The following is a 10,210-nucleotide window of genomic DNA, read 5'->3' on the forward strand; positions in this document are numbered from 1 at the left end:
TTCATTGTTAATTTATATTACATAAAACTTTGTTTTGGATATGTGTACTATATATGGCTCTGCTCTGCACTATCTTGATATTACGATGTGTACTTGAGATATCTTGATTTATTTTGCCTATTTCTGAAATTTGATAGGACTTAACATGTTTGTACCTCTGTGATGTGATGTGATGTTATGTGTTAACTTAAGATGTGATATTGTTAATTTAAGATGTGCTGTTAATGTTTGGATATGACAGTACTTGCTCTAGATCGATATGATAGTTGTTAAGTATGAAGTATGCAATTTAGTTATGTAATTTGGATAATAAATAGTGTATATATTTATATATTTATTTATTTATAACTAGTAACTAATGAATATAGTATATGTATTTGTTAAACTAACAAACAAGTTGTCAGGTAGGTAGCTGACTTTAGAACTTCAACTATGGATAAGTCGTGGATATCGAAAGACAGAGATTCGTTAGATTTTGAAATAGGTGTTGAAGAATTCTTGAGTTTTGCGGAAGAAAATAGTAAAGATCCTAAACGAATTCGTTGTCCATGTTGTCGATGCGTTAATTTCAAAAAGTTCTCAACCAAAATAATAAGGGGACATATCTATGATTATGGATTTAGTTTGGGCTATGTTGACTGGATTTGGCACGAAGATAATGCTGCTAGGGGTACTAGGTCATCCGTAGGCAGTACACATCATCCCGCTTCGGACCAAAACAGGGAGCATTTTGCTGCATCTGAAACCGTTGAGGTCTGTGAAGCGGCGTTTAATGCGAGTGAGTACGATGAGGATTCTTATGATTTTAGGAGGTTTGTGGTTGATGCCGAACAACCATTGTTTGAGGGCAGCGAGTGCACCAAGTTAGAGTCGATGATAAAATTGCATAATTGGAAAGCTAGGTTCGGGATTAGCGATACTGCCTTCACTGAGCTGCTGTCTTCAGTTGGCTCTTTCCTTCCGAAAGATCACGTACTGCCTCCTAACTCATATGAAGCGAAGAAAACTTTATCCGATTTAGGCCTTGAGTACATTAAAATCCACGCCTGCCCGAATGACTGTGTACTGTACAGGGGCATACATTCTGATGCCTCTGAGTGTCCTAATTGCAAGTTGTCTCGCTGGAAAGTAGGGAAGAATGGTGAACTTAGGATTAAAGTTCCAGCCAAAATCATGTGGTATTTTCCAATCATTCCGAGATTTAAACGGTTGTTTAAATCTCCTTCTACTGCAGCACTCATGACTTGGCATGCAAACCAGCGCATAATTGATGACAAAATGCGACATCCGGCAGACTCTCCGGCTTGGAAGAATATCGATTACCGCTGGCCAGCTTTTGGCAATGAACCTAGAAATCTTAGGTTGGCTTTATCAGCGGATGGTATAAACCCACATACTAATGGGTTAACAAATCGGTATACGTGCTGGCCAGTAGTGTTGGTAACATACAATCTTCCTCCATGGCTTTGCATGAAAAGAAAGTTCATGATGTTGACGGTTTTAGTTCCTGGTCCACATGAGCCGGGAAATAACATCGACATCTATTTACAACCGCTAATAGATGATTTGATAAAACTGTGGGAAGAAGGTGAAGAGAACGTTTATGACGCGTATACTAAAAGTTATTTCACTCTAAAAGCAGTTTTATTGTGGACTATAAATGATTTTCCCGCGTATGGAAACCTGTCAGGATGCGTAAATAAGGGTTATAAGAGCTGTCCAATTTGTGGTGACGATACTGTGGCCAAATATCTAAGTCACAGCAGGAAGATGTGCTTCCAAGGGCACCGCCGATATTTGGCTAAGCATCACCCTTATAGGAAACAGAAGGCGGCCTTTAACGGACAGCAAGAGTTGGGGAAGCCACGTCAACAGCTTTGTGGAGAAGAAGTATTATTGCAGCAGGAGAGAATTGATTTTTGTTTCGGAAAAGAATTGAAGAAGTCAAAGAAGGTTGAATGCCCTTGGAAGAAAAAATCTGTATTTTTCGAGTTAGAATATTGGAAATATCATCATGTTCGCCACTGTCTCGATATTATGCACATTGAGAAAAATGTGTGCGATAATCTTCTTGGGACTTTATTAAATATGCGAAAGTCAAAAGATAGTGAGGCGGCCCGGCGTGATATGGTTGATATGGGTGTTAGACATGATTTGGCTCCACAAGTAGGAGAAAAGAAAACGTATCTGCCTCCCTCCCCTTTCACTTTGTCAAAGGCAGAAAAAAAAAAGGTCCTGAACTCATTGTTGTGTATGAAACTTCCATCTGGACACGGATCAAATATCAAAAATTGTGTGTCCATGTCGGATTGTAAGATATACGGGCTTAAATCACATGATTGCCACATCCTCATCCAACAACTTCTTCCTGTTGCAATTCGTTCCGTACTTCCGAAAAATGTTAGGGTCACAATCATACGACTGTGTTTCTTTTTCAACGCTTTGTGCAGCAAAGTGGTTGATTTATCAAAACTTGATAAATTGCAGTCAGATGTGATACTAACCTTGTGTGATCTAGAAAAGATATTCCCTGCCTCATTTTTTGATGTAATGGTACATCTCGTAGTCCACTTGGTCCAAGAATTGCGTTTATGTGGACCTGTCTTCTATCGATGGATGTATGCATTCGAACGATTCAATAAAGTGCTAAAGAGCTATGTGCGAAACCGATATGCTCCGGAGGGTTGTATGGCAGAAAGTTACTTTAAAGAAGAATCGGTTGAATTTTGCACCGAATTTCTTAGGCAGCAGTACACAACTGCCGGTCTCCCAGTTGAGCAAGGAAAGCAATCTGGTGCGTTATCAGCGGCAATTGTAAAGGTGGTAGAAGAAAAAGAGCGAGATGAGGCGCATCTACATGTCCTACAAAACAATGCCGAAGTATACCCCTATATAATGTGAGTTTAATTACCTATATTTCTCGATTGTGCCAATGATTTATGAATACCTTTTTGAATATGTGCATTTCTGCAGAATGCACAAGGAGTCTTTGGAAGAATTGTACCGAGGGAAGAAGAAAAGTGTTCATTGGCTCATGGGAGAACACAATCGGCTATTTGCTGATTGGTTTCAGAAAAAAGTAGGTTTTAACCTATCAAGAGTTTTAAATTCACAAATCCTTTGTTTAATAATACTTAAAAATTAAGTAGGCTGTTAGGAGTTTTAAGTAGGCAATTTAATCCTTTAATTGGCTATTATTTGTAGGTGTGTAGTGAAATGAGTGAGAACAGAGATGGCGTTTCAGAGACGCTGAGATGGCTCGCTGGAAAACCTTCTTTTTCTGTTTTAACCTATCAGGGTTATTCAGTGAATGGAGTCCGATACTTCACCAAGGACAGAGATGATGCACGAGTTGTTCAAAACAGCGGGGTCTCGGTAGTTGCTAAGGCAGTACAAGTGTGTAGTGCGAAGGACTTGAACCCCGTTGAGAGTGATATGACCTTTTATGGCATAATCTTGGAAGTATGGGAGTTGGATTACCATAATTTTAAAGCCCCATTATTCTTATGTAAATGGGCAGAGAATGATAAAGGCATAAAGATTGATGACCTAGGCTTCACACTTGTGGATTTCAATCGACAAGGCCATAAGAAGGACAAGTACATCTCTGTTGACCAAGTTCATCAGGTTTTTTATATAGAAGATCCAGTTGATCCTGCTTGGTCAATTGTACTAACTGCAACAACTCGAGACTATCAAGATCTTTATAATGACGATGATTTGGGTGACACCATCATGGAACATCCCCCCTTCTGTTGTAACATCCCTCCCTGTGATGTGACTACTGACGATGTTGCGCATAGTGTTAGGCCTAATGTTGAGGGAACTTGGGTTAAAAACTGATATATTTAAATTTCTATTGTAATTTAGTTTTCTATTGATGAATGAACAATACCTTCGTGTTTCACTAATGTAATTTATATGCATTTCATTAATGTAATTTATGCATTTGATTAAAATGCTTCATCTGCATTTCATTAATATAATTTATATGCATTTCATTCATTTAATTTACTTGAATTTAATTCATGTAATTTATCTGCATTTTATTCATGTATGCTTACTGACTAATGCCTTTATATTTTGTGAAACAGAGTGAAGGATAAAAATGGTGAAGAAACATACATCCAAGAAAGGAAAAGCTGCAAAAAAGAAGGGAACTTCCAAAGATGGAAAGCAAATTGTGGAGGTCAGAGAGCCAGCACTTGAGTTGGCTAATCAAGCAGCGGAAGGTGCATCTCAACAAGCAACAGAAGGTACAGAAGGTACTTCTGATTCAAAAAAAAAAAGGCTGGGAGCTTCGAGAGGTGTTTCATCTCTTCACAAGGTAGTGGTGAAGAAGGCACAGGGCAAGAGATTCAGAGTCCAGTACAATCAATTTGGAGAACCTGTCGGAGACACTAGGTGTACCTTACAGTCCTACATAGGGCACCTCGCAAGGACTATGATTCCGATCGACATTGATAGCTGGCCACGTGTCGATCGAGAATTGAAGGAAAAATTATGGCTTGATGTTAAGGTAATAAAGTACACTTGACACACACAACTTGTATTTAATAATAAAGTATAACCCCTGATATTGTTTTTATTTCATTTTTAATAGGGTACATTTAAAGTAGCTCCTGAAAGTGAGTGCATGGTGTTGAAGTCTGCAGGAGAAAAGTGGAGGCAATTTAAAACAGATTTAACTACTAAACATGTTATGCCTTATCTTGGAAAAAAGAAAAAATTGAGAAAGCCTCCGAAAAAGTACCAGTTCGTTGGTAAAGAAGCTTGGACAAGATTTGTCGCGCTAAGGACAAATGAAAAGTGGCTGGTATGGATAAATTAAACTTGTTGCTTCTTAACTATTTTTCTTGTACACTTTACCTTCGTATGATTTATCCAGTTTACATGCATGTTGTAGAAACTACGTGGCCTGCAGAGTGAAAGAGTGCGCAAGCGAAAGTATCACCATCGCCTGTCAAGGAAGGGGTACATTGGTCTGCAAGAGGAAGAAGTAAGATCCTATAAACTATTTCCTATACATGTCTAAGATAACACCTTATAACTGTTTCTTGTTCTTAAACAGATAAAGAAAGGGACAATGAAGCCCGATGAGAAACCAGATCGGGCAATATTATGGAAAAAGGCTCGAAAGCCTAAGACTGAGAATGATATGGAGAAGGATATGGAGAATATCGAGGATAATGATATGGTTGAAACTGAGGACGATGAGGATGGTGAAACTCTATCATCAGTTTTTGCCAAAATTGTAAGCATTAATATATATAAATTTCAGTGTCAAAATTTGCCATATTTGTAAGATATATTTGCCAAATATTTGCTATAAATCTGCTATATTTTTGCCAAATATTTGCCATATTTGTAAGCATAATTTAAGCTAATTCTTGTTTTATTGATAGGATGATTTACTCGAAAAGAAGGAGAAGGGAGAATTTATTCCATCTGGAAGTTTAGATGTGTTGTCTACGGCACTTGGAACTCCTGAGCATTCTGGCAGAGTCCGAGGAGTTGGCGGTTATGTGACGCCGAAAATGTTCTTTAATGTGCCAAAGGAGAAAAAGTCGGGAATTACGAAGTCCCAGTTGTTGGCCCGCGATCGACTGATGGTGGAGCAGTTGGAAAGAACAAGGCGGGAAATGGCAGAGCTAAAGGCATTGTTCACTGCATCTAATCTTGGCTCTCCGAATGTGTCCGACAAAGCAAGCTGCCAACCGCTTGGAGAAGAAGATAAGCGTAAAGAAACAGCAGAAAAGGAAGTACTCGATAATGAAGAAGATTGTGTTGCTTATGACCATCCTCCCCCAACTGAAAAGAAGGTATATTTCACATATATTCTTGTAATTGTAGAATAATAATCCAAATATACTCCTTATAATTTAAGTGTCCTCTAAGTCTTAAATTAATATTATGATTGACTCCTTATAATTGTAGGGTCCACAAATATGTGAGCTGTCTGTGGAAAACATCGAAAACAAGGTTGCTTTTGGTACTGTTTTCGATGATGACAATTTGAATCTTGTTGTGCACGGGGTTCCCTTAAAGCCTGGACATGTTCGTGTGTCAGTTGACGGACACATTCAACCAGATGCGGTAGTTCCTGTGCCGGTTCCTGGTGAAATAGAGCTAGTTCGCGAGGCAGTTGGTTCACACGTGGCATGGCCTCGAAATCTGATCAGCCTCCGAACAGTTGTGGTGGTATTCTACATTTGCTTGCTAATTGCTTACTACAAACAGTCTAATTCTCTAGAATTTGTCTAATTACATTTTCATTCATTTTTATGTAGAAAAAGAAAAGAGATGTGCCACAGTCGAAAAACAAGGGTGAGGTGCAAAAACTTCAAGAGGTGTTCAATAAAATGAAGGTGAATAACAAAGTGCCCCGCCAGTACAAGGTATTATATAAACATGTCACGACATTTATGAAAGCCAGTGGGGAATCGATCCCAATTCCATGTGATCCTGATGTGTTTGGAGTTGAAAAGACTATATATATATTGCATGAGAATTTGCGAGCACTGTTAGAGTTTGACATGATCGGACAAGCTGCCATAGCTGCTTACATGGCGTAAGTACTTTTATTTATGTGTTATAATTTTTTTCCCATTTATTTAATTTACAAGAATTCATCTAATCATTTGTTTTATACCACATACATAGGCACTTGCACAGTACAATTAAAAATGAGCGCAACAATGATGACGTCTTCTTATATGAATTCTTTGATCCTGCCGCCACATTTAAGTTGAATGGGGATTTTCAAAGTTATGTTGGTAGTCGATTGAGAAAGGGTAATCTCAATCACATATACTTCATGCCACATAATCATAAGTAAGTTTTTGTAACTAATATTGTGGCTTTTAAGTTGTTATTGTTGATTTTTAACATATTTTGACGTGTGTGAAATTTTATAATCATACAGTGTTCATTGGATTTTGGTGGTCATATGGGATGGCGATGTTTACCTTCTCAATCCTTTGGCTCATCATGGTCGTTTTGATGACCTAGAAAAGGCTTTATTGGAGTAAGACTACTCTGTTTGATTAAGTAGCTGTCTTAATTAATTACTTTCGTATATTATCAATTATGGATAAATCACATTAATAATTGCAGGACAATAAAACAAGTTAATGCTGAAACTGGCAGGGGAAGCAAACATCCTAAAATCAAGAATCTTGCCGTAAGGATTTCTTTTTTATTTGTGATAGTACTGTCTACTTGCCATTCCATCACTTTATTTCTCAATCTGACTATATGTTACTGTTACTGGAATATATAGGGATCCCCGAAACAGCCCGGTGGCGTTGAATGCGGTTATGTGGTCATGCGGTATATGAGAGATATCGTTTTTGACAAGGAAGTATCTTTTGCTACTAAGGTACATCAGTTTGGTACTTATTTGTGCCATGTTTACTGTTTTCAATTTTTATTAATTTCCCTTCTCTATTTTGAATTTGTAGTGGGCGTCCAAGACTCGCAAGTCTTATACTCCGGAAGAGCTGGACGAGGTTCGTTTCGACACCATCAATTTCATCCAGGACAAAATGTGATACACAATTCCATTGTCTCGGCAGTTTGGCCTATTGAACAGTACTGTAATTATTAGGTTGGTTTTTGGGTAAATATTACTGTGAAATGCGTATGAAATGCTTTGATTGGATGTAATTGCGGTTGCGTATGATAGATTTTGGTAGATAAGTATCAAGTTGTTTGGATTTTTGGAATTAGAGAAGTGGAAATATATATATATGGTTGTTGTTGGGATTACTGTTGGAAATGTACATTTTGATTTGGTATATTTTTGGTTTCATGCAAAAACAGGGCTGCTCTTTTTAATTACATTCAAAACAGACATCGATTACTAGCTTGTACATAAAAACTGATGTGAAAGACCTTGAATTTACAACAGTCTAATGGAAGATAACCGATGTCTAAAAAACTCTATAACATCAGGTAAACATCATCACTTAGAAAGCAAAAAACCTGATGTTTATAACAACTTTTAACAACAGTTCAATAGATATAACCGATGTGTTATTAAGTTTTTTGACATCAATTTAAAAAAAGACCGATTTCAAAAAACCAAAAAGACATCGTTTTTTCGTAACTAACGATGTTAAAACCTGTAAACTGCTTGTGTCTGATATGTTTTACTAGACCAAATGCACCTAATATTGATCTTGAAGTAGTTAGTTTTATAACAAAAATGGGATCTTAGACATCAGGTACACCCAGAAGCGCTGTGTAATCCAGCTTTAGTCATCGGTTTTTAGCCGATGTCTTTGCACAGGTACCTTTAACATCACACGCGAAGACATCGGTCGCATTTTAGATAGACATCGGCTAAAACCCGATGTCATAGGCCCTTTTCTAGTAGTGACAACTGTATGGCATATCCCTTGCTTGCCTTGTATTAAAAATGGTTATCATTGAGCATCTCCGATGAGCTCCTTAAACAAGCTCTTAATTCTAAATGTAAACCGATGAGCTCCTTAAACAAGCTCTTAATTCTAAATGTAAAGAGGATATGAAAAATTAAAACTCTGATAGATTCCTAGTAGCTCTTTAAAAATTTAAGAGATTCATCTCTCTCTTTTCTTTTAAAAAGCATCTAGGTGCTTCTAACTTATTTTCACTGAATAAAATAATCACTTCTTTCTATTTCTATTCACTTCTCTCTAGTTCTTTCTCCAACTTTTCTGTCAAATAATAATAAAATATGTGTAAAGAGCAAGTACAAAGAGTATGGTTAAAATTATCACGATATTCAATATATTTACTTACTTGGAGACACATATTATATTATTTTTTAAAGAAGGATTTAAGAGCGCCATTGGAGATGCTCTTACAAAATTAGTGCGTCCTGAATTAGCTGATATTCAGGTCTGTGATTTGATGGATATTCAGGAGAATAAGTGGGATGATGACATACTAAACGACTTATTTAATGACAGAGATGTACAGTTGATACAAAGCTATTATCGCAAATTGGTTGGTGAATGTAGCACTCCAGATGCAGAGTTCTGGAAGAAATTGTGGAGTCTAGAGCTGCCTGGAAAGGTTAGTTTTTTCTTTTGGAGGACATGTAGATTCTGTTTACCAACTAATACAGCTCTGATCGATAAAAGAGTGAATGTCGACGGTACATGCTCCTGGTGTCGGACAGAAAATGAAACGGCGAAGCATATTCTTTGAGTGCCAATTTGCAAGGGAAGTGTGGGAAGCTTCTTGTATGACACAATGGACTCAAACCTTGCTAGAAGAGTCAATTTTGGAGCATTTTAAAAGATTGTTCACAAGTGGTTCAAAGGAACAATGTGCTTTGATGGCAACTCTATGTTGGAATCTCTGGAACCGCCGTAATAATTGGGTGTGGAACCGTATTGCAGGGTCTGTGTTTGGGACAACAAGTGCAGCGATGAACTTGTTGGTGAGTTGGAAGACTAATCACACGGCTAAGCTGAAAGCAACGGTGAGGATGAGTATGACCAGGTGGGAGGTATCACCGCGCCACTGGGTGAAATAAATGTCGATGCTGCTATTTTTATGGATTTGAACACTATAGGTATTGGTGGAGTACTCTGGGATAAGAAGGGTAAGTTTTTGAGAGCAATGTGCAAGCAGAAGGAAGGATCTTGGTCACCTCGAGAGGCTGAGGCATTAAGTCTCAGGAGGTTATTTCTTGGTTAAAGAATCATGGGGTCACTCAGTGTATACTCGAAACTGATTCCAAGATGTTGGCAGATGCATGCAATGGTACTCCTGGACGTTCTTATCTTCATTCTATTGTTAGTAATTGTGTTTAGTTGTTTAAGCATTTTGAAGATGTGCTGCAAACCCCAAGACATCTATAGTGAAATGTCACGTCATCTATTATCATATAAAGTTAATATATTTCATTAATAACAATTTCAAATAATAATAACATACTACTTTTAAGATATAGTCAGCCCATCAGAGCACAATATCTTGCAGATTCGACAAATTTTGCATAATGCCTTGCAGGTCCAATTCTAGCCAACACGGTTGGAGATGGTCTAAACCAACTATACCAAAAACATAATGAAAGCAAAAGAAGGCCACAACACATCTTTTTGTCAAAAATAGTTGTATTAAGAATAAAGAACTAATATACAGAATTTATAAAGGTGCATTTCAATCAAGATAAAACACAAGTCATATTATTCAACATCAATAATTATAAAAA

The 10,210-nt window shown here is 37.4% G+C and overlaps 1 protein-coding gene across 1 annotated transcript; it reads left to right on the forward strand.

Annotated features, from left to right (window-relative positions):
- The first annotated feature begins 432 nt into the window (after nucleotides 1–432).
- LOC135150781 (uncharacterized) lies at nucleotides 433–3,843 on the forward strand. Its single transcript, XM_064087899.1, has 3 exons — nucleotides 433–2,897; nucleotides 2,974–3,079; nucleotides 3,205–3,843. Exons 1-3 carry the CDS (start codon nucleotides 433–435, stop codon nucleotides 3,841–3,843), a joined length of 3,210 nt encoding a protein of 1,069 aa, XP_063943969.1.
- The last annotated feature ends 6,367 nt before the right edge of the window (nucleotides 3,844–10,210 follow it).

This window comes from Daucus carota, chromosome 1 (genome assembly GCF_001625215.2).
Source record: "Daucus carota subsp. sativus chromosome 1, DH1 v3.0, whole genome shotgun sequence".
Taxonomy (NCBI): Eukaryota; Viridiplantae; Streptophyta; class Magnoliopsida; order Apiales; family Apiaceae; genus Daucus; species Daucus carota.